At 39.3% G+C, this 26,121-nt stretch overlaps 2 protein-coding genes and 1 long non-coding RNA gene across 62 annotated transcripts in view; 2 read left to right on the plus strand and 1 right to left on the minus strand.

Annotated features, from left to right (window-relative positions):
* LOC147365828 (uncharacterized) overlaps window positions 1-6,900 on the plus strand; it is a 35,124-nt gene extending 28,224 nt beyond the window's left edge. Inside the window, exon 2 of the long non-coding RNA XR_015132890.1 lies at window positions 6,278-6,900. This is a non-coding gene — a long non-coding RNA (uncharacterized LOC147365828). The remainder of the gene's footprint in view (window positions 1-6,277) is intronic.
* The window catches only part of LOC147365827 (uncharacterized), a 99,156-nt gene extending 85,998 nt beyond the window's left edge, over window positions 1-13,158 (minus strand). For 9 of the 44 annotated variants that reach the window (XR_015132858.1, XR_015132879.1, XR_015132878.1 and 6 more), the window contains exons 1-2: window positions 12,564-13,158; window positions 12,333-12,434 (exon numbers count right to left, since the gene is read on the minus strand). Coding sequence is in view for 5 of the 44 variants with exons in the window: in XM_086317308.1 (XP_086173434.1) it covers window positions 12,333-12,434; window positions 12,564-13,158 (697 nt within the window). In the remaining 39 variants the exon portion in view is untranslated. Of the gene's footprint in view, window positions 1-685; window positions 764-2,398; window positions 2,541-5,834; window positions 5,889-12,221; window positions 12,435-12,544 lie in introns of all 44 variants that reach the window. The other 35 variants (XR_015132864.1, XR_015132863.1, XR_015132852.1 and 32 more) reach the window with 11 other exon arrangements.
* Window positions 12,813-26,121, plus strand: part of REV3L (REV3 like, DNA directed polymerase zeta catalytic subunit) — a 177,994-nt gene continuing 164,685 nt past the window's right edge. For 8 of the 17 annotated variants that reach the window (XR_015132838.1, XM_086317277.1, XM_086317270.1 and 5 more), the window contains exon 1: window positions 12,813-13,295. Coding sequence is in view for 5 of the 17 variants with exons in the window: in XM_086317262.1 (XP_086173388.1) it covers window positions 13,157-13,295 (139 nt within the window). In the remaining 12 variants the exon portion in view is untranslated. Of the gene's footprint in view, window positions 13,296-23,245; window positions 23,374-26,121 lie in introns of all 17 variants that reach the window. The other 9 variants (XM_086317268.1, XM_086317275.1, XM_086317267.1 and 6 more) reach the window with 3 other exon arrangements.

Consider the following 26,121-nt stretch of genomic DNA (forward strand, 5'->3'; position numbering starts at 1 on the left):
CCACTCACTAGCACCACCTGGGAAGTCAGTGTTCCTAACCTTTTTTAATCCATGACTCACATTTCAGGTTCTTTTGGACATGCCCTCTTGTACGACATACCTGTTAACTCCCGAGTTAAGGATCTTTCTATTTGGAACTTTTTCAAACTAATGTCTTGTTTGTATAAATACTTCATGAGTTAAACACATACTATCTTAAACTTCATTATAAGCTTGTGTTATTTGTTTTACCGGATTTAAAGAGCATTAAGAAGCTTTCTATTACGACTTAATTTTCTGTATTTCCCAGAAACTACTCCTGTGTCTTACACATAGTAGTGGTGATTATAATCTGTTACATAAATGGATGTTTATAATATGGGGCTAGTGTTTGGTACTGATCCCTTATAGAAAGCAGCCAGTGGCTGCATCAGGAATTCCTGAACTGCTGGAATCAAGGGATGTAAGTCTTGGTGTTCAGAACTAGAAGCTGAGTCTAAAACCAAAGATGATCAGGTTGTAGTCAGATGCCAGGAGGCCAAACACAAGCATCAATTAAAAAGATCCAAAGGCCAAACCTGAGACAATGTGTAGAGTAAATGGTATGGAGTAAGGCAAAGGAAAGTAGAAAAAATAATAGGTTAATAACAAGTGGATGGGGATCCGGGATAGTAGACTTCTTTAGGGGCTTATGCATAGCACTTACCAAATCAAAATGAGTGGTTTGTTGGTAGAATGGAGTTGCCTAAGAATCAGAAGTTGGGGTGGCAGCCATTTATCATTTCTAGCAAAGAAACACATACATGGAAATAAATTTATAATTGCAAACATAGTGAAATATAAATCAATTTGCTTTGAGAGATTTAATTTGAGCTCCATTTTCTTGCTTCTGCCTTATCTCCTTAATTTCATAGTTTTGCACAAGATTACATACAAGTTCTAATGTATTTTTTTCCTTTATATTATGGATAGAGAAAAACATTTTTAAGAGATATAATATAGTACTCAATATCAAATACAAAAATTCAGAAAAAAAATTTTGCTATATTTTTTAGATTTTTAATCTACCAATTAGTAAAGCTACAATAAGAAAATGGTACCTAATAAGTGACAAATAGGAAAGCCTGGTGCGCTGCTGTCCATTGGATCACAAAGAGTTGGACATGAGTTAGTTACTGAAAAACACGACCCTAATAACCACTGATTTTCCTACATTGACTGTTCTCAGCCTGGAAAATTCTAAGAATATTTCACAAAGGTTTAAAAAAATTTTTAACATAAAACAAAAAATCCTAATTATCAGAAAGGCCTATTTTATTATTGAGAGCTCTAAAGAGTTTAATGCCGACAGCTACCTTTCCTTATCAAGCGCTTGTTTTGTTTGCCTGTCAGCCTGTGCGGCTGAGTGGAGCAGCTCTCTGCCACACAGTGTTTTCTTATACTAATTAGCAGCAAGCATGGTGGTAAAAACTAATGTCCACAAGAAATGCACAGCAAAATTCACTTTAAATTCTATTGTAAACATGCAGTAGTCCTTGGCATGAATTGTAAAATAAATTTTGTTTTGAATTAAATGCTGAAAAAGTATACTTTTAAGACCTATATTATCCTTTCTGATATTGCTGAGACAAGGATAAACTCCCATATTAATTTCTTTAAAAGTCAGTATTTGGCAAACAACATAAAAGAATAGGAAGATGACTTACCAAAGAGCTAGGTGGATCCCACATACTCTTTGGAGTTTTAGGCAAGTTACTTATTCTAAATCTCAAATTTCCTCATCATAAAATCTAAAGACCTGAATTAGCTTAACGGTTCTTTAGAGGAAGAGGCATTAGAACTTGGTATTTCTGACTTGGTAGATGTGAGAGGGGAGAGTCTGGTAAGTGTGACTTTACAATACTTCATGGTAGATGTGAGAGGGGACAGTCTAGGTAAGTGTGACTTTACAATACTTCATGGGTGATCCTGATACATATTACTGGGTTAAGAACCAAAGGACTAAACCATTTCATGGGTCTCTGCAATTCTAAAACTCTATTTTTTATGTTCAATCAATGGAATTTTAATAGCTCCCAGCTTTCATCATTGTTCTCTTCTTAATGAATATATTTTAGGTAAATCCAAGTAGTCTCTAGTTGTTATAACTCCGGGCCAGAGGCCTAAGGCTCAGCTCACTTGAGTCATTTCATTCTTGCCTTTCCCAGCTTCCCCTTTCCACCATTTCTTAATGAAGTGTATTTCAGGTAATAAAGAAGCTCTAATTATTATTAATATTGTTGTTGTGTAGTTGTTCAGTTGTGTCTGACTCTTTGTGACCCCATGGACTACAGCACGCCAGGCTTCCCTGTCCTTCACTATCTCCCTGAGTCTGCTCAAACATGTACACTGTGTCAGTGATGCCATCCAAACATCTTACCCTCTGTCGCCCCCTTCTCTTCCTGCCCTCCATCTTTCCCAACATCAAGGTTTTTTCCTGTGAGTTGGCTCTTCACATCAGGTGGCCAAAGTATTGGAGCTTCAGCTTCAGCATCAGTCCTCCCAATGAATAATTTATTATTCTAAGTTATGAATAATAGCGTATAGTTACTGGGTGCTTACCAGTTCTAAGGTATTAACTCATTTAAAACACATAATTCAATCTTCTGCCAATGCAAGAGACACAGGTTCAATTCCTGGGTCAGGAAGATTCCCCTGGAGAAAGGCAGAGCAACCCACTCCAGTATTCTTGCCTGGAAAATCCTATGGACAAAGGGGCCTGGTGGGCTCCATCTACAGGGTTGCAAAAAAATCGGATACAACTTAGTAACTAAAACAATTCAATCCTCACAATCACTCTGTGAGGTAGGAACTTAGTATTATCATCTGTATATCATGGACGGGAGAACCGAGGTACAGAAAGTAATCTCCCCAAAATCACAGAGCAGGGACCTAGGGAAGCTGGGTTGTAGAGTCTGAATTCTTAACCATGCTGCCACTCAATAAACAAGTATATGTACAAACATACACATTGCTGTTGCCCATCCATGCAGCACTGCTTTCCCTCCTACTTCAGGGGGAAAGGGAGTGTGTTCTTAGAAATTTGTGGGATCAGAAATGATGGAAAGGGGAAGCTGGGAAAGGCAAGAATAAAATGAATCAAGTGAGCTGAGCCTTAGGCCTCTGGCCCCAAGTTACAACTGGAGACTACTTGGATTTGCCTCTAAAAGGGTAAGGATCGTAGTAGTGATTTCCCTTCCATTATCATTTCATTCCATAATGTTTGAGACTGTTCTTTTTGACTATTCAAATATTAATTTTAAAAACACTAAAAATTTACCTTATTGGATAGACAAGACCCCAAACTATAAAGTAAAACAGGAAAATAAGTACAAAAGCTAAATTTGAGAATCAGAAAGAGGTTAATGTAATTGAAATGATTCAGCCTAATACTACTTTTGGGTATACAAAGAATTTATAATATTGTATCTTGGTTTATGAAGCATGAGGTTCAGATGGGTAGAGACTAATACATTATAAAGAAAACATTCTCTTCCCAATAGTATGGATAGAGAATGATCTAGTCAGGACTGGAGGTCCTGAATTTAGTGTTACCGACAAAGTGACAATTCAGCGTTACCAACAAAGGTGAATTTATTGCACTGACAAGTCTGTCTACTCAAAGCTATGGTTTTTTCAGTAGTCATGTATGGATGTGAGAGTTGAACACATAAAGAAGGCTGAGCACCGAAGAACTGATGCTTTTGAATTGTGGTGCTGGAGAAGACTCTTAGAGTCCCTTGGATTGCAAGGAGATCAAACCAGTCAATCCTAAAGGAAATCAGTCCTGAATATTCATTGGAAGGACTGATGCTGAAGCTGAAACTCCAATACTTTGGAAACCTGATGCAAAGAACTGACTCACTGGAAGACCCTGATGCTGGCAAAGATTGAAGGCAGGAGGAGAAGGGGATGACAGAGGATGAGATGGTTGGATGGCAGCACCAAGTCGATGGATATGAGTTTGAACAAGCTCTGGGAGTTGATGACGGACAGGGAAGCCTGGCATGCTGTGGTCCATGGGATCGCAAAGAGTCGGACATGACTGAGCGACTGAACTGAAGTGCCAATATGCACAGCAGTTATTTTTCTCTATCTGGGTGCACTCAGCAACCTGGGAGCAGACACCTAGTTAAACTGGTGTTTTCCCAGGTGATACCAAGGCAACATAGCAAAGGAGACATGGTTCCTGGCAAGAGTGATAATTTAAAACAGAACGCAGCAGGAGACAAAAGAAGTGAAGGCAGAAGGCTGATAGGGAGAAAGATGTGAAGTCTCTGGAATGGAGTTCCCAACTCAGAGAAACTTGAGAAGGTAAAGGCTGCAGCGGAGTTGGGAAGAGCACTGGAAATGAGACGTCAGGGAACTGAGAATTGCCATTAGGATGAAAGTTCTGGATGAAAGAAGATAGGATGAAAGTTCTGGCCAGATGTGAAGTCTATATTTCTGAAGTCAGAGGAGAAACATATTGGGTGTATGACGAGATTCTCAATGTGGCAACAGAAGTGAGAGGCTGAAGATCACATCAAGGAACTCTGAGGTTGGTGCTAGGAAGCTGTCTCTTTGGGTGATGGATTTTCTCAGGATGAGGGCAGGAACGCAGGTAAAGAGGAAGATATAGCCAAGTGTCATGGTCATTAATAAATTAAGTTTTGAAAGACCCTGGATATGCTTAGTACAGGGGACTGGATATTCTAGAAAGGTATATTTCTTCTTATTTATATGAGTTTTCAGTTAAGAACAGTTCATATTAATGCAGAAGCAGCAGCTTAAGAAAAATGAGTAATGTTTCCCCTCATTCTTAAGACTAATCTTTGCTGTACTTTTAAACTTGGCAAGAACCGCTGCTTCACATTTTGAAAAACATTCAGCTGTGCCGAGTGTTAGCTGCAGCATGCGTGGTCTTTGATCTTAGCTGTGGCATGTGGTCCCTATTGTTACCCTTACTTTTACCCAGGTAACTCCTCTTCCTCCTTAAATATTAACTTAGAGTCATATTTCTCAAGAAAGTCTTTAAGCTTCTCTCTAGACTAAGTTGGACAGCTTTGCCATGTGAGAATGGCACCCTGTTCTTCTGAAGTATTTGGTCATCTCAAATGATCTGTTTAATAGCTGTCTTTTCCACTAGACCAGGGATCAGTAAGCAATAGCTCATGGATCAAATCCAGCCCCACTGCCTGTTTTTTAAATAAAGTTTTATTGGAATTCACTCTTTCATATATGTGTGATTCATGATTGTTGTTGTGTTTCTGTGGCAAAGTTGAATAGTTTGTGAGAGAGACCATATGGCCTGAAAAACCTAAAATTTATCTGTCCCTTTATAGGAAAACTTTGCTTAACCCTGCACTAGACTATAAGAATGAAGGCTGAAATCATGCCTGTCTCTTTCACTTCTATATTCCTAGTACCTAGCATAATAACTGGCACCTAAGTATTTTTGGACTAATTTCAACCTCAAGCTTTAACCCATTTTATCAGTGATAACGCATGAGATCACAATAATTGGCCTGTGTTTATAACAGCATTATAACCACTGCTTATCCAGATAATGATTGTAGTATTCTAGTTGGGGTCGGGGGTGGGGGGAACAAAAATTAAATAATACACAAATGAATGGGTTATTGCAACCAGAGGTAAGTGCTATGGAAAAAAAAACACACAGTACAATTAGAGTGTGTAACAGAGAAACATAATCAAATACAGAGTTTGGGAAGCCCTCCATAAGTGATCTTTGACCTGAAATTTAAACAGTAAACTAACTAGGGAAAAGAGGTGGAGAGTGAACGAACAAACCAGGCAGAAAGAAAATCACATACAGTTCTCTCTTCTTTGGAGAGGAAGAACATGGCATGTATGGAGAACTGATGCTCCTGTCAAATAATAAACAGTAAATTACTGCAAAGTTAAGAGTAGGATCCAAAATGGAGCTAATCACTGTGATATTTATAACATTATATTTGAAACATTCTGTTCCTGACCAACAGTAGGAAAATGGAAGCTATTGTAAGTCCATGACACAGTGTATTCTGCATCCATTAGAATAATGTATACAAAGAATTCTCATTTGCATGGAAAATGTTTCTGCCTCAATGTAAAGTGAAAAAAAGAACCCAAGAGAGTATTTTCATTATGTAAAGTATTTATTGAAAAATTTTCTAGGGAAAAAATGGACTAAAATGTTAATCATAACTGCCTTTGGGTGGGATTGAATGTCCTATATTTTATGCTTTTTCATATTTTCTTTCCTATGCATTTCAAGATCCAACCAGTCCATGCTGAAGGATATCAGCCCTGGGTGTTCTTTGGAGGGAATGATGCTAAAGCTGAAACTCCAGTACTTTGGCCACCTCATGCGAAGAGCTGACTCATTGGAAAAGACTCTGATGCTGGGAGGGATTGGGGGCAGGAGGAGAAGGGGACGACGACAGAGGATGAGATGGCTGGATAGCATCACTGACTCGATGGATGTGAGTCTGAGTGAACTCTGGGAGTTGGTGATGGACAGGGAGGCCTGGCGTGCTGCGATTCATGGGGTCGCAAAGAGTCGGACATGACTGAGTGACTGAACTGATTTGAACATTTCAAATCTTTAAGATTAGAGAAACATATTTTACTGAAATAAGGAAACACAAGTGTTGGTCTGTGACCTACACATCTGACAGTAAATAGGCTCTCCTGGCTCTTGGAAAGGGGATGTAAATTGAGGATCAAAACCCAGGAGAGTTCACTGTCAATAACAATTAGTGGAAGTTCTCCTGGAGTGTGATTTAAGCTGTGCAGTGGGGACTTTGGGGCCAGGGAAAACTACCCTGAGATATGTCCACAGACATTTGCTGGTAAGATTTTGTATTTTGATTAAACTGAGAACTTAAACTAACCTTACTTATTATATGAGTTTGGTTTTTTCCGGCCTAGGCATAATCCATTGGAAATGCCCCAATATTAGTTCTGGATATGTAATTTAGATGAGGGTCCTGGAGAGCACAAGCATCAGTTCTAATATTACTGTATTCTGAAAGCTTCTTTTTGTTTCTCAAACATCTTCTTTAATTTATAGGCTCATTGGTTTCTCCCTTAAAACTACTACTGCTAATTTATGGAAGTAGAAGAGTTGAAAGTTATTTTCTGAAAGTTCTGTTTCTCCCTGTGACTGAAAAGATTAACTGGTTAAAAAGATAAGAACAGAGAGAAATTCAGCTCTCACCACAATGATTAATTTTACTGTCCTTCAGTTTTTTTTTTTAAAGAGACATAAAACTCCATTCTTTTAGTAAAAAAATATTTTATTAATCATTCAGGCAATACATATTTATGCACCTATCTTATACCCAGATGGCTACTGTGAATAAATTGGGGGAAACCTGCATGAAATCTTTTTCAGAGAGTGAGCAGTCGATGGCAACTGTCTCCAGAGTTTGCTATATTTACTTAGTTCTTCTAAATCCCTTCCGGGAGGAAATGAGTTTCTTTTCCATCATGGTTTCATAGAGACCAGACACTATGAAGGACTGAGTAAAAATTTCCCTTAGAAAAAATCAACTACCATTTATATGCAAGTGACACATAAAATTCACTGGTCTCCTTTAAATTTTCATTCCCAAATGTTTGCTTCATCACAAAGGTCATTTGTATTATTTGTCTGACAATGGGAAAAAAAGATCACCACAATTCTGCTCTCCCAGGTATGAGAATTTTGAAATCTTTTAAACTCAACTCTGTATTTTGCTCTGCTTGCGAATCCAAAGCAAAAATTGCACGTGACCTTTCCTAGATCTGTAATGATCATGGTTCCTAGCTGCAGACAGCAGAGTCTACTCCAGGAGTTCAGTAGACAGAAGTAACTCCTCTTTGGGGGCATTTAGAAATATATGGGGGCATTTTTATCACAGCGGAATGTAGTGCCCAGGGGTCAGGGATGTTAAATATCCTGTACAATAAAGAATTGTTTCATCCAAAATATCAGGAGAATCCCCCTTGAGAAACACTGAGCTCAGGGTCAACTTCATGGGCATGCAAACTGTGCAGTCATACAGGGTCCACTGCTTGGTTTAATGCTCTGCAGTTACCATGCTGAAAATCTTAATACTTTTATGTTTGAATGTCTGTTTTATAAAAGAAGTCAGTGGTACAATGGATCATACAGGCAAGTAGAGGAGGCAACCTGTTTGTCTTTTTCCTTATACCCAGTTTGCATACATCAGTATAATGCCTCACAAGGATTATGATGAACCTAAGTAGTACAGGAACTCAGAGAGTTACAAAGTGGCTACAAGGCAAGCATGTTACATTAGTGACTGATTTAGTGGAGGCACTGACAGTTCTAAGAGGCAATGCTTTCCATTTCAACCAGAAGTTGTGTCAGGTACAGAAAGAAGACAGTGGCATCCTAAGACACACACGTGACCAAATAACTCTATCATATCCTTTCTTGTGTGTGTTACTTTCCTGTATGACTATTTTCACTGAAAATGATGACACAGAAGGAAGGGAAAGATAGGGCAACCCATAGTTACTTTCAGTTCAGTCCTTCCTTACTAGGCTGTGCTCATATCAAGAAGGGAAAGAAAAACAGCTGAGATGATTGTATGCTGTATTTACACTGCTCTGAAAAGCACAAAATACATACTTGTGGGATGTACAAACTACAAAATATGAACTGTGTAATTTTGGTGATTTTGTGTATGAGTTAAATGCTCTTATATTTGCATCTATAAATGGCACTGCACAATTAAAGATAAATGATAAAATTCATCCTAATAATCTAAAATTCTAATTTTTATATACTCAGAATGTCATTAAAACACAAATTAAAAAAACAGCACGACAAGTTGAGGGAGAGATGACAGAAGAAAGAAAAAGCCTTATATTTTCAGTACATGTAATGGCAATTTTTTTCCTGCTTTGTGAACAGGGGCCCTACATTTTTCATTTTGCTCTGGGCTCAAAAAACTGTGTAGCTGACTGTGACTGAGCTAGTTTAAGCAGCAAGGGATTAAAGGATAGTACTTAGCTCATAGATCTCTGAGAGGACCAAACAATACATCGCTAGAAACAACATCCAGAAAAAAACCACCCCAGGAAGAACATTCATCCCACATCACATAGCTATTCTAGCAGAAACCCACCGTAGCACCACTTGCCACAGCACCTATGACTCCCAAGACGGATGCCAGAATTCCTCCCCAGCTACTCAGAAGAATCAGACACCTCTGCCATGGTGTTTGCCAGAAAATCCCATTGCCCTGAGTGCAGCTGAGGCATTGTGTTGCTCATTTTCAGGTCTATGTCTTGAATGGGCGCATTTGATTGCTGGAAACTAGGTCGCATGGAGTGAAAGGCCAAAGCTAGCTGGTAATTGTCAGCTTCTTCTCCAACTAACTCCCCATTCAGTGAAACCACTTTGATAGATTGGGAGTATTCACACAATGAAAATTGGTCAGTACTAGAAATCAGGGTCTTTCCCCTCCTCCAGCCATCCTTAATGACTTACCAGCACACCACTTATCCATGCCAGTACTCTAGTTGCAAGGCAGTGTTGAAACAGTATTTTACAATTTTCTAACTTCTAAAGTACAGAAAAGCAAGCTAGAAGGGGGTTGGATAAGTGTTGAGTAAGCCATCTTATAATATCTGCCAAAAAATTATGGTATCCATTGCTTTCTGTTCTAGATTATAAATTGCTAAGAGGCAGATGCTAATAGACATTGAACAGTATTAGTATAGAAGGCTGAGCAGGCTTTTACTAAAGGCATGACATGATGAGCATAGGTCAGTGAACTAGAAGAGATGATCAAATGTTCATTGATATGACTGTAATACATTTCTGTGATGCTAGACTATAAAACCTCTAAGAGCAGGAAACATGTCTGCTTTCTCACTATATCTCAAATCATTTGGCAAATAGTCACTTAACAGTAACAACTAAAAAAGATGCTTTACAGTTATTGAGTATAGAGTTCAATTTCGGCATTTCTCATATTGTAGGTAGCTAAGAGTTCCAAATGATTTTACTGTTTTCAGATGAGTTAAATATCTGGACGTCAAAGTTTATTTTGATACTTTCACATACATTATGTCATATAATATCCCATAAAAGTTCAAACAGGAATTATTCTCCATTTCATAGATGAGGAAAGAACCCCCCCCAAAACAGTTATCTTTCCAAACTCATTTACCTAGTAAATGATGGTTTTTCATTCTCTAACTCAAGAGTCCAGAGCTCTTTCTTACCTCTGAAGAATATATTTATAAAACACATTTGACAGTGATTAATTAGGGAAGTATTGTCAGGCTTTCAATCTGACCATTAATTTAATTACATGCAACTGGACACAATATCCTAATTTCATGCTGCAAATATTTTTCTTCAAGAGTGAACATTCCTTCCTTGGAGTTCTAGAAGGATCTGAATGGTGGTTGCAATTGCCTTTTCTTAAAGTAAATGATGTTGATTTAAGAGGTAGGAGGAAAGAAAACATTTTCTAGAAATAGCTTATCTGTGAATTTGATGGTTGCTAATTGTTTAGTCACTAAATTGTGTTCAACTCTTGTGACCCATGGACTGTAGCCCACCAGGCTCCTCTGTCAATGGGATTTCCCAGGCAAGAACACTTTTACCTTTTTCTAGTTAGGAATAGTATAAATATTTATGGATTTACTAGATTGTAATATAGTACAGGCATTCATGATTTTATATTACCGAAGAACCACAACAGTGGTGGGTGGAGTTGCTAACAATACAGATTTCCAGGTCCCATCCCTCAAAAATGTGATTTAGTAAGGGCCAAGCTATTAAATCTTTTTTCAAAATATTAAATTTTAAAGAACACTCTAGTGGCATAGAATACTGTGAGAATCACTGGTACTGTGCATCTGATATTCAGTTTGTACAAGATATTTTTCCAGAAATTGCATTTTGTATGGTAGTCCTTTTTTAAAATAACTTCCATTGCCTTCTAAAACTTAAATCAACTTAAGAGATTTTGCCTCTTAAAATACTAGGTAATTTTCTGGATATTAGTAGAAATCTTGCAAGATATGTTTATAATCATGCTCTCAGGTTGAAAACGCAGGCTAATTTGATGTGGTAATCAGTCTCCAATTCCCTGGAGCACAGATTCTTATTAGCATTGTATGTCATGGAATTTACAGACAGCTTACCAGTGCTCTGTCCCTTTGAGCTTTCTGGTTTTCCTACTTTGAGAACCACAGTATTTCCAAACGAGGATCTCTCTCACAACACTTCAAATATATAGCAACCTATTAACCATTAAAATACACCTGGAAATACATGTGTGAAAAAATGATCTCTAATTTGGATAGACTGAAAATGACTGTCAAAAGTCCTAATTCAGTGGTATATTTCAAACTTGAAACCACGGTTTTTGCCGTCTACTGCTTAAATAATTTTGCTGGGAAGAAACTTATAAAATTTTAAGGGAAAACTCTCGTTTCACAGATGAGCAAACTGAGGCCCCGAAAAAAACCCAATTTGTCCAAGGTCACGCCCAGTGTTAGTGACCAAGTCAGACAAAAACCTAACGGTTCCAATATCATGGACAACCCAGCTGCATCGCTTACTACCCTCTTTTTCCCCCCTCGCTTTCACAACCGCACCCCTCCTTTTTGGATGAAATTGTTCTGTCTAACGGTCCTTCCCTTTTGCTTTCTGGCCTTAGGCTAGTAAACCCTCACACAAACCATTAATGAGTAACACTGGGAGTCCACATCTGATGCGGTGACTTTCATGGGCCTTTTTCTTTGGCCAAAAATTTCGCTGAAGGGCTCTTAATCCTATATTCCGCTGGGGAAGGGAGGGGAGGAGGGAGGTCACTGGGAACTGACAAGTCCTTACATGTCCAGGCGCGCGCCCGGGACGCAGCCTGCGGGCCCCGGGAGAAAACCAAGGAAGGATATACTACGGCGAGAGGGAAGCAAAGGGGCGGGAGAAAAACACCGCTGTGGGAAATCCCTGTGCACTGGATCTGCCAACCCCTGGCAAAGATGAGCAGAGCCGAGCGTGAATAAATCTCATTAAGCGGCCGGGTGCAGACACTGCAGAACGGCGGCGAGGAGGAGGGGGCTCGGCGTCTCGCACGTTCGGGAGGGAACGGCGGGGCGGCCCTTTTATAGGCCGAAGCCCGCGCTCGCGCGCCCCCGCCCCTCGCGCCGCCCCTGGGCCACGCGCGAGGCCGCGGCGTTACCTGAGAAGGGCCGGCTGCGTCCGCCGCCCCCGCCTCCCGCGAGGCCGCGGCGGCACGAGATCTGCGCCTCGCCTTTCCCCCCGCCCCGCTCCTGCGGGCGGGTTTTCTTACCTTGTAAAAGGCCGTTTCCGCGGCTGCCCCCGCCTTCTCTGCAGGATGTGAAATGGCGGTCGGCGAGGCGAGCGCGATCGCCGCGGCTCCGGCCAATCCCGCCTAGCCGCCAAAAAACGACCCTGAACACTGGCGTCCCCCTCCCCGCCGGGCCCTCCGAGCCCATCTATGACATCGGTGCTCCGCCGCCCCCTCCCTCCGCTGCCCCTCACCCCAGGTGGCCGTGCCCACCGGCCGAGTCATCGATTCCCCGTGCCCAGCGCGGGCCCGGCTCTCCTGCAGCCTCCGCCCTCGCGGTGTGCCCGGGGGCGGGGGGAGAAAACACCTTCTCGGCCCCCCGCGTGGGTGTCCCGCTCGGGTGCCCGCCCCGCTCCCTCCCTTTCCCGCCGTGTCCCCTCCCCCAACTACTCTTGGCCCTCCCTTCGCCCCACACGCTCACACACACACAACCCCTTCTCCCCTCCCCCAGTGGTTGCGTCCGTGACATCATCATCATGGCAACAAGAGCTGCAGCCGGGGACCGAGGAGCCCGTGTAATTCCCGGCGGCGGCGGCAGTGGCGGTAGCACCAGCAGCAGCACCGACGAAAGCGCGAGGGCTTCTCCCCGGTCGCCCTTCGCCGGGTGCTCCTGAGGAGGCGGCGGCAGCAGTGCCCACGCCGCCCCGCCCGCCGCCGCGGCTCGCCGTGTCTGAGTGTGAGGGGAGGGGGCGCCGCCGCCGCCGCCGCCGCCGCTGCTGTGGGGCCGCCGCTGCGGAAGGAACCGCCGCTGCTGCTGCCGTTGCCAGGTCGCTAGTGAAGAGGCGGCGGCGGCGGCGGCGGCAAACATGTTTTCAGTGAGGATAGTGACTGCCGACTACTACATGGCCAGCCCGCTGCAGGGGCTGGATATCTGCCAATCCCCCCTCACCCAGGCCCCTGTCAAGAAGGTGCCGGTGGTGCGAATCTTCGGAGCGACCCCGGCAGGTAAGCGGGCGCGGGGAGCGGGCGGGAGCGGCGGGCGCCCGGGCAGCTCTCCCCGCCGCGCGCACGCCGCCGGCGCCGGCCCTCTCGGCTGATCGCTGCTGCGTCTTCCCTCCCCTTCGCCCTCCTTGCCTTTTCCTCCCGAGCATGACAAGAGGCGCAAAAATGTGGGTCTGCGCGAGCGTTCCGCCCCCTCCTCCCCCCATCCAACCCCAGGCGGGGAGGCGGCGGGCGCCGAGTGTTTACACTGCGTGTAGCGGTCGGGAGCCGGGTCCGCACACTCGGGGTCGCGCGGGCAGGCGGAGCGGGCGTCGCTCTCGCCCCGGAGGACGGGGTCAGGTGGCCGCGCCATGTCTTCCGTGAGCGGGCGCGCAGGGCAACTCTCTGAGGTGGTTGACTGGTGGGACCTCGGACACCCTCTGCGTCTCCCAAGTGCCCCTTGATGGAAACGGCTTGAGGAGTAGGGAAGTGTCAGCTCTGTTGTCAGTCGCTCCTCGTCGCCTCTTCTCAGCAGCGCTCTCCTCTGCCCCTTCTGGAGATGCTGTGGGCTGAAGAGTGGCGCCTGGGGCCAGATAATCTTTCTCATTGAAGTGACCATGTGGTTCTGCTGTGAGGGCAGGTCGTAACTCCTTAGAGTTTCAGGTAAAGCCTAGGAGTCTGGGGGCAGGGCTGCGCCCCCAGGTGCGTTGCTTTCAGGGAAGTGTGTATCCGCGGAAGTAGGAAATGCATGTTTATGTCGCCCAGTGTAAAACATCCCACTGAATAGCGTCAATTTCATAAGAACCACAGCTAAGCCCAGCAACGCAAGCATTAAAGAAATGTCCCTATGCTGGGTTGTAGGATTGCATTTTAAATACACGTACGTTTAAGACAATACGCTTTTTAATAGGTTGTTTTGTTTTCAAAAACTATTTCAAACAAGTGGGGTGGGGAGACAGAAGCTACGTTCTCAGAAGCTCTTGGGAATTTATGATAGTGTAAGTAGGATAGTGGCCAGATTTGCAAGGTTTTAAATTGTTTTGCTTTTCTACACGCTTTGAACTGCCTATGTGAAATAATGGAGCTGCCTCCTAGAAAGAGATGCTCTCTAGCTATGTACTGCCCTATGGGATTTTAGATAGCATTTCCCACTTGATGCTCCTTGCCCTAATCACCATTCATCTTATTACTACAGTCAGTTTTCCTGTGGGCTATCAAGATAATAGCACTTTCCAAACTCAAGCACTCATTCTAAGCAGTTATCTTTTAATGTGAATTCTCGTCGTTAAAAATTTCAGTGTTGTTAGTGAGATTTGATAGAATGATATTTGATGTTTCTTTTTAAAATAGTGACAAAGCTTTTGATTATATGGAGTTTTTAAGTTGGGGCATTTGAATGCTGTTAACCATTTGTTGAAAGTGTAACACCTGAAACTTAGAGGCTGGAGAATAGAGGCAATAAAATGTTTTAAAGGATAGATTTTCTGCCCTTTTAAGTATAGTGGTGCTGTATTTATTTCTAATTGGAATTTCAGTGTAATATACTGTTGTTGTTTTTTTCACTTCAGGTACAGAGGAAAAATAAGATAGTGATGTTGATATAACTCTGTTCAGCCACATTTTGAAATTATCAGGGGACGTGATAATACTGTGGCATATACTGGGTATTACAATTTATATGGTTTGGGTTACTTTTCTACATGTAATTTTTTTTTCTACACTAGTGATTAAATATGTATCTTTGAGTGATTTGCAAGATTTGTTTTATAGGCAAGTTTTGTTTGTGGAAAAAAAATTTCACTGTGAGCTAGTACTAATTTTATTATATGAAAAAAATTCTTAAAAAAATAAAGAATATGGTATACTTTTGTTTCTCAGTATTAAAAAAAGACGAAAGAAATACTTATTTCTTTCCTCTTGGCCATCTTACAATAGATTACCAGCATCACTCCCCCTTTAAAAAAAAAAAACTGGATTTTAGAAAATACACCTTGAAATGTATAATGTAAATCAGAGTTTTTTGGTATACACATTGAACGATACAAAACTTGATACAGAGAATTTCAAACTGTAAGTTGTAGGATTATTGAATTGAGTTTACTATAAAATTTTTGTGTTTCCTCAAAAGGTGAAAAATTTTGATGTCACTGGCATACATTAAGAGTTTACAGCTTTCAGAAATCAAGTCATCATTTCTAGCACATAAAATTAATGTTAATAAGCATAAACAAAAACTATCCTATTATCTGCTTCTGAATTGTCTCCCCAAAGAAAACCAGTCCAGCCACCTATTAAAATACATTTTGAAAATAATATAAAAAAGAAGTCAATTTGGTTCTCTAGTTTGAATGCTAGAATTTTTAATGAAAACAGATTTATTGTTTGAAATCACAAACTGTTTATATATCTACTAATTAGTAAAATTAATGAAAAATTGTAACACGGTAAATCTATGTTACAGACTCATAAAATTAAGTTTTTTCTATATAGTAGTTAATTTTGGGAATCCTCAATTCCTTACGTTGGTTTGGAGAAAATGTTTTTAAACTGAGTTTGCGTTTCAAGTGAAATTGTGAAAAATAGCAGCAGAAGAAATCTTCCAAATAAAGTGACCGTTTCAGATGTACATTATAAAATTTTGAACCAATTCATTTATTAGAGTTTTACTAGTTCAGTTTTCTATTATTGCATGAAAAGTATTTTTCTGCTTTAGAAAACAGTCCAGTTGACTTCCTATTGTCCTATGTTTTGAGGGCATATTTGAGTAATTTAAGAAATAAATTTAGTGTATTAGGTTTGAAAGCTCTCATATCTTAAGTTGGTGAAATTTGAAAAGGTATTTTAAAAACTGGTACATTCAGATTTGAATGGTAACTCCTGACTGATTTAATCCCATGCTGGTTGAGGATATTGGTTCCTGAGAGAATCACTTAAATTTTCTATATGTAAGTGATGGAATTATTTTTAAAAACCCAAAAACATCTTTTGCTTTTCTTTCACTCATTTAAAAATGACTTGAATATTGTTTTGACATACAATGTATTGAGCAATTTAACAACTTTTTGGTAACTTGTTTTAGTGGAGAGAACCCAAGTTATACCTAACTACAGTACAAGACAGCGTTTTTTATTTTTTCACTTAGATTTGAATATGGGTGTGAGTGTTCTGGGATTTCACTTCAAAATCCTAGGGCTTTACTATGAGGAACTGACTCAGGTGAATCTGGGAAGCTGCCCAGTTACCACATCCCAACTCTTGCTTATTAGTTGCCTGATGTAACTCACTTCGTGTTGAGCTTAGACAGCTTTCTCAGTTTTCTCAGCATCAATTTAAAACAGAAATATCGTTTCAAAAGCTTCCCTGCTGAGATGCAGAGGAGGAGTAAATAGAAGAGTGTGAGCGAGATGTTCACAAAGCAAGTAATTAAACAAAGTAGGCCAAACAGACTATAGAGGGAGCTGCTTGACTTTAAGAGTACTGTAAGGAACTCTGCCATCATCCCCCTACCCCCTGCCCAGTCTTCCTCTAGCTAATGAATTATCAACAACTTAGATGACAAATAATTTCTCTAATAAAAGTCTTGTTTGTTCATAGCCTTTTTTTTTTTTTTGCTAAATCTTTTAACAATATTTTAACATAACACAATGCCTATTGAATATAAATATTAGAAAGATTTTTCAGGAGCACTACTGAGATGTAGTGTTTTACCACAAACAAAATTAGTTACTTTAGTATGTATCTGAAGCCCGAGTTCCAAATTTTATTAGGTTTCTGTGTTACGCTTGACTTAAATAACCCGTAAGTTAATCAGAAGCTTATTAAACAGGAGTCCTCTAAAATCTGTGGACACAGTGGAATCTTATAATATGTGATTCAGTTTATTCAGTGAACACTTAATGAGAACTTAGTACATATATTGAGCTGTTTTTTAAACGAACAACTTATGAACAACTTTTACCCTCCACAAGCTCACAATGTAGGAGAGATGATAGACATGTAAACATAATTCAAACATAGTTCAATTGGAATATAAAAGAAATGTGTATAAGACAAAGTGAGGACTCAGAGGATGTGTTCAGTGACCACCTGGCAGGCCAAAAGGGGAGTCAGGGAAGGCTTCATGAAGGAAGTATGGATTAAGTCATTTTAAAGGAATTTCAAAAGAATTTTAAAATTCTAATAGAGGAACAGATACAAGGCAATTCACAAATGAAAAGAAAACTGGTCTTGGCCCAGTAGCTTGGCAATGCATAGCAGAATCCTTGAAATGCTTTTTGACCCAATAATTTCAGTTTTAGGGATTTTGGTCTACGAATGTAAATCTTTTGACAAAATCTGGTTATCTTTTGAATCCGTCTATTTCTTTCATTATCCATCACCACCCTAGTCTAAACTACTAGCATTACAACAATAGCCTCCTAATCTTGGCCTACCCCAATCTATTCTGTTCCCCTCTAATCTGTTTTCTACACTGTAATCAGAGAGATCTTTTCAAAATGCAAACCTTATTATATCCCCCTACTACTTGGTAAGCTTCAGTAGTTTTCCATTGCATTTAGGATAAGGACAAAGCTACATGTCTTATGTGGTGGCGTCTACATGTCTTACAAGGTCTTGCACAGTTTGGCCCCTGCCTCTCTATCCAGTCATGGCTTGAGCCATGTCCTTCTTGCCTTGCTCTTTATGTTCCAGCCATATTGACCTTATTTCAGTCCCTTATTCTTGCCATGCTCCTCCCACAATGAGGCCTTTGAACCTGCTGTTCCCTCTGCCTAGAATGTTTTTCCTTTTCCTTCACCTAAACTCCAATTTATCTTTCCTCAGGGAAGCCTTCCCTACCATAGACTCTCAAAGCTTCATAAACTTTCCTTCATAACACTTGCTGTAGTTGTCATTTTTATATACGTAGGAGATTAATGTTTGTTTTTCCCAGTTACCTCCATAAATGCTGGTAATGTGTTCATTTTTGCTCACCATTATACAGCCAATGGTTGGTTGCTTACCACAGTGCTTGAAATTCAAGCATTTGTTGCAAGAATTAATCAATAATAGATGATAGGCATAACAGGGAACAACCCCAAATGTTCAGCAACCGAGAAGTGGTTACATAAATTGGGCATATTTAGTAGAATTTGTCATTAAAATCATGTTTTCATGATTATTATATAAGTATAATATAAAATAATACAGGAAAGTGCTATCAATATATTATGTGAGAAAAATCAGTTTATGAAATAATAATGTATTAAAAATGCACCAAAATATAAAGGTTGCTTATCTCTAGGAGGTGTAGTTTGTATTTTTCAGCAGAGAATATATTTATTTTATAATTTGGAAAGAATATATATACAAAATTAAGGAAAAACTATCAGAAACATGAGAAAAAGCCTTGAGTTTGATATTGGGCTCCCAAATAAGTATCAACTAAAATATGTGATTGCATGATGAAAGTGTTTAATTTGATTATATAAATTCAGTTTAGGAACTGCAGAATTATTCTTATATTAAAGAAAGCCAATAATTTCTGGTTTTATTATACATATTTATATGTAAACTGATTTAAATTTTAAATTTTTTTGCAGTGTAGCATGTCCTTGACACAGCAAAATGAAATAGAGCAGAGGTCAGAAATTGAGTTGTGTGTAAGAACTTAAGTGTATGATAATGGATGCTACCTTTCCTATTAGTAGGGAAGAAGATTCTTTAATACTGAGTGTTGGAATAGCTACTTAGTTATCTGGAAAAGTAAAAACTTGGCTTCCAGGTGAGTCAGAAGATTTAAATGTAGAAACAAACAAAAAACGTAAGATAATTATTTTAATCTAGGAATGGTGAAGGAGAAGGCAATGGCACCCCACTCCAGTACTCTTGCCTGGAAAATCCCATGGACGGAGGAGCCTGGTAGGCTGCAGTCCATGGGGTCTCGAAGAGTTGGACACGACTGAGCGACTTCACTTTCACTTTTCACTGTCATGCTTTGGAGAAGGAAATGGCAACCCACTCCAGTGTTCTTGCCTGGAGAATCCCAGGGACAGGGGAGCCTGGTGGGCTGCCGTCTGTGGGGTCGCACAGAGTTGGACACGACTAAAGTTGACTTAACAGTAGCAGGAATGGTGAAGGCCTTTCAAAGTATGGTACAGAACTGAAGCCAGATTGCTGAGTTTTACAATGTAAAGTAAAATTCTATATGGAGACAAAAATTATAAACTTAAAATAGAAATAGACTGGTAAAGCTTACTTGTACACTTTTCACAAAAGACTAATTTCTTCTTAATATACAAAGAGCTCCTAGAAAGTAATCCAATAGAAAAAGTGAACAAAGAGAATTCTTAGGAAAAGATGTGTGATTTTATTATAATGAAGATGTAAATTAAAACTACAACATACCTTTTATCCCTAATTAGAAAAGATTGATTATACAGTATAACTTGAGGAGGATGAGAGGAAGGGGAAATGGGCATTCTCACATATTGCTGGTGGGAATATAAAATGTTCATTTTCTATGGAAAACAATTTGGAAGTCGTTTTCAGAATTTAAGATGCGTATGTATTTTGGTAGTTCGTCTTCCTTTTTTGGAGGGAGGGGGGTTCTGCACTGTGCAGCTTGTGGGAACTTACCCTACCATGAATTGAACCCAGGCCCCTGGAAGTACAGAGGTCTAACCACTGGACTGCCAGGGAGTTTCTCCCCTTGTTTTTTTATTCTTTCTTTTCTTTTTCATGTACATTTTGATCTAGCAACTTCATTCAAGGATTTTATTCTTTAAAAGATTTTATGTATGTGTCAAATGAGCATGTAAGAATATTTGTGGCAGCATTGTTTGTCATTGCAAAAGGTTGGAAATAACCTAAGCGTGAATCAGTAGTTAAGTAAATTATGGTGTATCTCTTCAGTGGAATACTAGGCAAGTCCTTAAATTGATGAGGCAGTACTATATGTACTGCTCTGGTGCCATGTCTAAGATATATTAAAAGGAAAAAAAGCAAGATGCAAGGCTCCATATGTGGTATGCTACCATTTGTGTGGCTTAAAAATATATATATATACACACACATATATATATAATATAAGTTAAATATTTATATATAAATATAAATATATATTTATAAATAAATATATATTGTATATATATGTACACATATATCTGAAAGGATACATGAGAATTTTGCAACAGTGGTTGCCTCCAGTGAGGGTAACTGGTGGCCTACAGGACAAACGTGGGAATCTGATTTTTTTTAAAGTATACTCTTCAGTAACTTCTGGAGGTTTGTTGCCATGTGCATGTGATACTTATTCAAAGTTAATTTTTTTAGATTATGTTGTGCTTGCAACAATTGGTAAGGAAGAACAAAAATATAAGGTCATAGTAGTCGTAAATATTTAGTTGTCAAATGATTACTGCAGTACTGTTTAATTTTAGGTTTTAGTAGAGGTCTTCTAATTCAGAGCTTCCGCTTGATGTTGTGTGGCTCTCTGGAGGTGGTAGACCCTAGTAGAGTGGAGTCTGAAGGCAGGCTGTGGGGCTCCTTAAGCAGATTGCATGAGCACAGCACAAGTGTGTTAGTCGCTCAGTCGTGTCTGACTCTCTGCGACCTCATAGACTGTAGCCCACCAGGCTCCCTTTGGGATTCTGTCCCTGGGATTCTCCAGGTGAGAATACTGGAGTGGGGTTGTCATTCCCTTCTCCAGGGAATCTTCCCAACCCAGAAATTGAACCTGGGTCTCCTGCATTGCCGGCAGATTCTTTACCATCTGAGCCACCAAGGAAGCCCCATGATGAGCACAACCAGCAGTTATTGCTCCATTTGGTATTTTAAATACGTTAAAGAAAGTGCTTTACCATTGATACTTGAAATCTGCTTCAGCCAACCAGCGACTGTAGCTGCCTCTTATGGAGAAGGGATCATGGAACTGTTACTGGAGTTTGAACTCTGGGTGCTCGAAAGAGCATCATCTGATGATGAAAGGATAGGGTGGCAGGATGTTGCTCTGGGGCCTAGGTCTTGTCTGTACCTTTGCCTGTATTGGATCCTCTTAGCCATTTTCTGATGTGCCATTTAGCTTGCTGCAAGGTGACTGCCTAATAGCATATGTATGTTCTGCAAAAATTAAGCATCATTGTTATTTTGAAATGTTCCTAATGTGGAAAAGGTTGGATTTGAAACCCATTCATGTTGCTACAAGCTTTGTTTAATTTTCTTTCATAATTATATAAAGAAAACATAATTTTTTCTCATCAAGCACAATGTTGATGCCTCCAAAGACGACTTATTGGCTATTGTGCTGAATGAATATGATTTACAATGTGAAAGGGGTTGGAAAACACTGTTCTGGTGAAATTCTTTCATTTTATTTAAAGGAAACTGATGTCTAGATAGATTAACTCAAGGATTTGTCTAGTGTCCTATATCCTATAATTGGTTGGTGTGGGCCTGGGTCTAAAAACTGGGGATTTTGACTCTCAGCTCTTACTACCTCACACTGTCTCCCCACATCTGATAATTGGAAAGGCCTTGGTTATAATTGAAAGACAAACATACAGAAGTTTAGAGGAATTGTTAAAAAAAAAAAAGCATGTACACAGTTTAGAAATCTCAGAGGGCCTACTGTGTTCAATAGTGTTTAGACTCTTCCCATAGACTAGGTTGTAGCTGGATTTGTTTTGTGATGATTGTAGCTCTCTCTTTTTAAAAAATAATGTCTATAACATATATGTCTATAGATTAGTCTATAACAAAAATTTAGGACAGATATAAATAAAAATTGATACTAGAATTGTATGTATATAGATTTCCAAAGGGAAAGGCAATGGATCAGGAGACCTTTCAGAGTTCCTCTGGTACTGTACTTAAACATTTTCTGGTCTTTTGATTTGATTAGAATTTGTTCAATTAAAAATGAGTGGAAAATGAGTTTTTAAGTAGGTTGGGTTTAAGTAGGCTTCAGAGGATGTTGCCATTAGCCTTATATATTTCCGAGAAATACTTGGAAACTTACTAAGATATGGAACATGGGATGGTGTATGTCACTTTGGTACCTGACTGCCTTTTTAACACCACAGTGATACTGAATGAGAGAGGAAATAAACAATGGGAGTTGAGGTACAGTAAACTGTGGGTAAAATTGTGTTAACGTAGAATTTCCAGATAAGGCAGGAGTAGGTGTCTTAGGCAATTTAAAGAAAAATTCTTCACTGTCTGGACATAAAGTAGGTGCATTTTGAAGCTAAAACAAATTATAAGTAAAACCCTCTTAACGACAGTCAGTGTAACCTTTTGGTGTGTGGTTGGGTGAGGTATTTTTTGTTTTTATTTTTTGTCATTTTTAAAGTTTTCCAGATGACCTGTGTTTTTTCCAGTTCTTGGTAGATTTTTAAGTATTTCGTTTTTGAGTGAAAAATATTTTGTTGCTTAATTAGTATTGGCAAACTGGACTGTTTTCTGCAGCAGAAATTGAATATATGCCTAACAGTGTAAATTTGGAGAAAAAAGAGCAGTAATTGTCTTTGGAAAATTTAAGGGTTTTTTGGTCCAATTCTGTTTTCTTTTTAGATGATAGCTGTGGGAAGTACCAAGATTTTGAGGTCAGTTTCCTTGGGGACAGTTATTTAATTTTCTTTGGGTTAAGAGAGCATTTACTATATAAATGATTCAAAGAATTTAAAAAAGCGTGTTACCTCAAAAATGCTTGTGTAATATATAACAGTTTAACAACAGTTTTCTATTTTTCTTCTATTTATTATAATTAACAAGGAAGTATAACAAGAATTAAAAGAACTATCTTATTTTGCATATATATTTATACTTAAAAGTAAATTTATATATTAAATTAGCTATTGTTTGAGATGGTGAAATGAAAGACTCTGTAAGTAAGAATACATGTTGATGTGTGAAAAAAAATGTGAAGTTAAAACATGTTGGCATACTCCTAGTTTCTCAGAACAAGAAAATGACTAATCTAAATTTCATTTCAGAATAAAAACCAAGACAAGCCACATAAAAGCAACCTAAAAATTAATCTGTCATCATATTATTTGTTTTAAAACTATGGAATAAAATATCTGAGGAAGATTTCTCTCAAAATTGTTTTTCTCAATTTCAAGTAAGTAATTTATTTTGGTTGATATATTGGGGATGAGGGGAGGTGGGAGTGAACCTTGGCACTGAAGTTTATAAATCTACTCATCCTTAAAGTAACAACTCAAAGATTAACCACTTTAAAGCCTCTGTGACTCCTTTGCCCATTCCCAAAAGATCCTCTTTGGTTTCCCACAGTCCTAGCCTCCTTTCACATTGCTGATAAAGGACTGACTACACTGAGTGTTGTATTTGTCTGTAGGAATAGTCATTTGGCACTACCCTTGTGTTCCTCCTGCCCCACACCCCTATTCCAGGACCCTACTCCTGCTGAGAAACCCTGGACGAGTTATTTTATTTCTGTGAGCCTTAATTTCCTCCTCTGTAAAATGAGTTTTAGTAATTTCTACCTCACTGGATGATTATGATTAAATACTAGTAACCAGCAGCTGTCTGGCATATATAGTAACATAACTATTATTTTCTTTCTAACCTTTCTAAGTACTTCTTTCTTTTCTAACCCTTCTAAGTACTCTTGCCTGGAAAATCCCATGGATGGAGGAGCCTGGTGGGCTGCAGTCCATGGGGTCGCTAAGAGTCGGATAGGACTGAGCGTCTTCCCTTTCACTTTTCACTTTCATGCATTGGAGAAGGAAATGGCAACCCACTCCAGTGTTCTTGCCTGGAGAATCCCAGGGGCGAGGGAGCCCGGTGGGCTGCCATCTATGGGGTCACACGAAGTTGGATATGACTGAAGTGACTCAGCAGCAGCCCTTCTAAGTCTGGAATCTGCCACATTACTAGGTGTATACCAGGTGCTCTTTAAATTGAGTTGAGTTGGAATGAAAAATGGAATTTTTGTAGCATTTATTCATTCCTCACAATAGGACAGACTAAACTACCTGTACATTGTGGTATAAGGCTTTTTCCAGTTGGTCATTGACTCACATGTCTAAAGTCTAGGTGATTACCAGTTTAAAACACTTGAAAAATCGTCTTTTTTTTTTTTTTTAAGTACCCTACCCAGGCTTGATTTTTCTTTTTTAAAATTGTTGATGTATACATATATAGACAGAAAACTATCCAGGCCTGATCTTGCCCTGAAAAAGGGCAGTGTTAAGCCATTGATCAAGGAGTAACTACAGTTTTCCAATATTGCAGTTTAAGTGTATTTCTTATGAAAGAGCCTTATTTTCTAAAGTCGTCTTTTTTTGTTGTTTTAAATGGTAGTAGAATGAGTTGGAGGTGTCTGTGCCAGAGGCCATTGCAAAGGCGACAGTAGGAACTATCCCTCCCTTTTTTTGCCTTTTCTGAATTTGTAACACACACGCAAATTGAAACCTTTGGTTTTTAAACCCATTTAGAATTGTGAAATGTGGACCAAATGAATTTGTTATTGTTTGGAGTTTCCGTTTTCTTCATTTAAAAAAAAAAGTATATTCCCAGGTTTTGTTTTGCATTTTAATAAGATTGTCTTTTTTTTATGAAGTCTTTAGGAAATTTTTTCAAATTAATTTTGATGTATCACACTTTGGTTGATGATGCTTAGTGGTTATAAAATAGAAGCCAAGTTAGTCAAAAGACCTTAAGTTTACATCATTTTACTAACAGAGGTTATAGATCATTTATTGAGCCCTTATTGAGTGTCTTATTCTAAGTGTTTTAATTTTCACAACTCTGTAAACTAAGTACTTTTATCCCCATTTTACAGTTGAGGAAATGAGGCATGAAGAGGTTAACTAACTTTTGCCTGAAGTTATTCAGCTTATGTTTACTTCATAGCATGTGAGAACTAAAATGAGGGAATATGTACTAGGTCGTTAGCTGCATAAACAGAAGAAGCAGGGAAGCAAAATCTGAGATGTATGTCTCCTAATACTTCCAGAATCTGATAATAGCCATTATTAAGACATTGATCATGAATGTATTCTTATTCACTAATTTTTTTTTTGTATTAAATATACCCTGCAACTTTGTACTGACCCTGTTTTTCCTGAGCAATATTAATGTCTCCTTTCAAATTCATTTTCCCATTTGGACTGAATTATTTTGTTTTATGTATATGTGTTTATAAGGTGATAGTAGGGCTTTACTATAACATCAGTCTGATATAAAAATATTTTTATAAGTTAATTAAATAGTATACGAATATGCTCTTGTGAAATTTAAAAAGCAGAAAACAGGTAAAGCAAAAATTTTCCTTGACCACCAATCCTATTCACCTCCCCACTGGTATCGATTTTTATATAACAAAACTCCCCCAAGATTTAGTGTATAAAACAATAGCCATTTGTTAGCCCATCATTCTGGCATGGGCTCAGTTCAGCAATTCTGCTCCTGCTTCTGGCTGGGCTTGCTTATGTGGCTGGGTCAGCTGAGTGGTCATCTGGAAGCTATTTGGCCTAGAATGGTGTCACTCATAGTCTGGATATTCGTGCTAGAGTGATGGAGATCTATGTGTTTCCAGCAGCTAGCCTTCAGATCATGTAGCCAGGACCGGAGTTGGTGTGGGAGGAGTTTCCTAACTGTGTGACTCACTAGGGGACCGTTACTGCTAAAGTACGCTATACCTCTGTTGCTTGCTGACTCATTTTTCAGGAAACATTTGTCAGTGTACAGTGCTTTGTTCTTGAAAAAGTATAGTGTTTAAGCAATTAATTTACCAATTCAGATAAATTTAGTTAATTTCTTATTCTCACTTGTTTTACACCATTTTGATCATCCCTCAGCATCATTCTTGGTCCCATTCACCCAGAAAATTTAATTAAACACC

Source organism: Bos grunniens, chromosome 9 (assembly GCF_055505025.1).
Source record: "Bos grunniens cultivar Pamir isolate PY7600 chromosome 9, Bosgru_T2T1.0, whole genome shotgun sequence".
Lineage (NCBI taxonomy): Eukaryota > Metazoa > Chordata > Mammalia > Artiodactyla > Bovidae > Bos > Bos grunniens.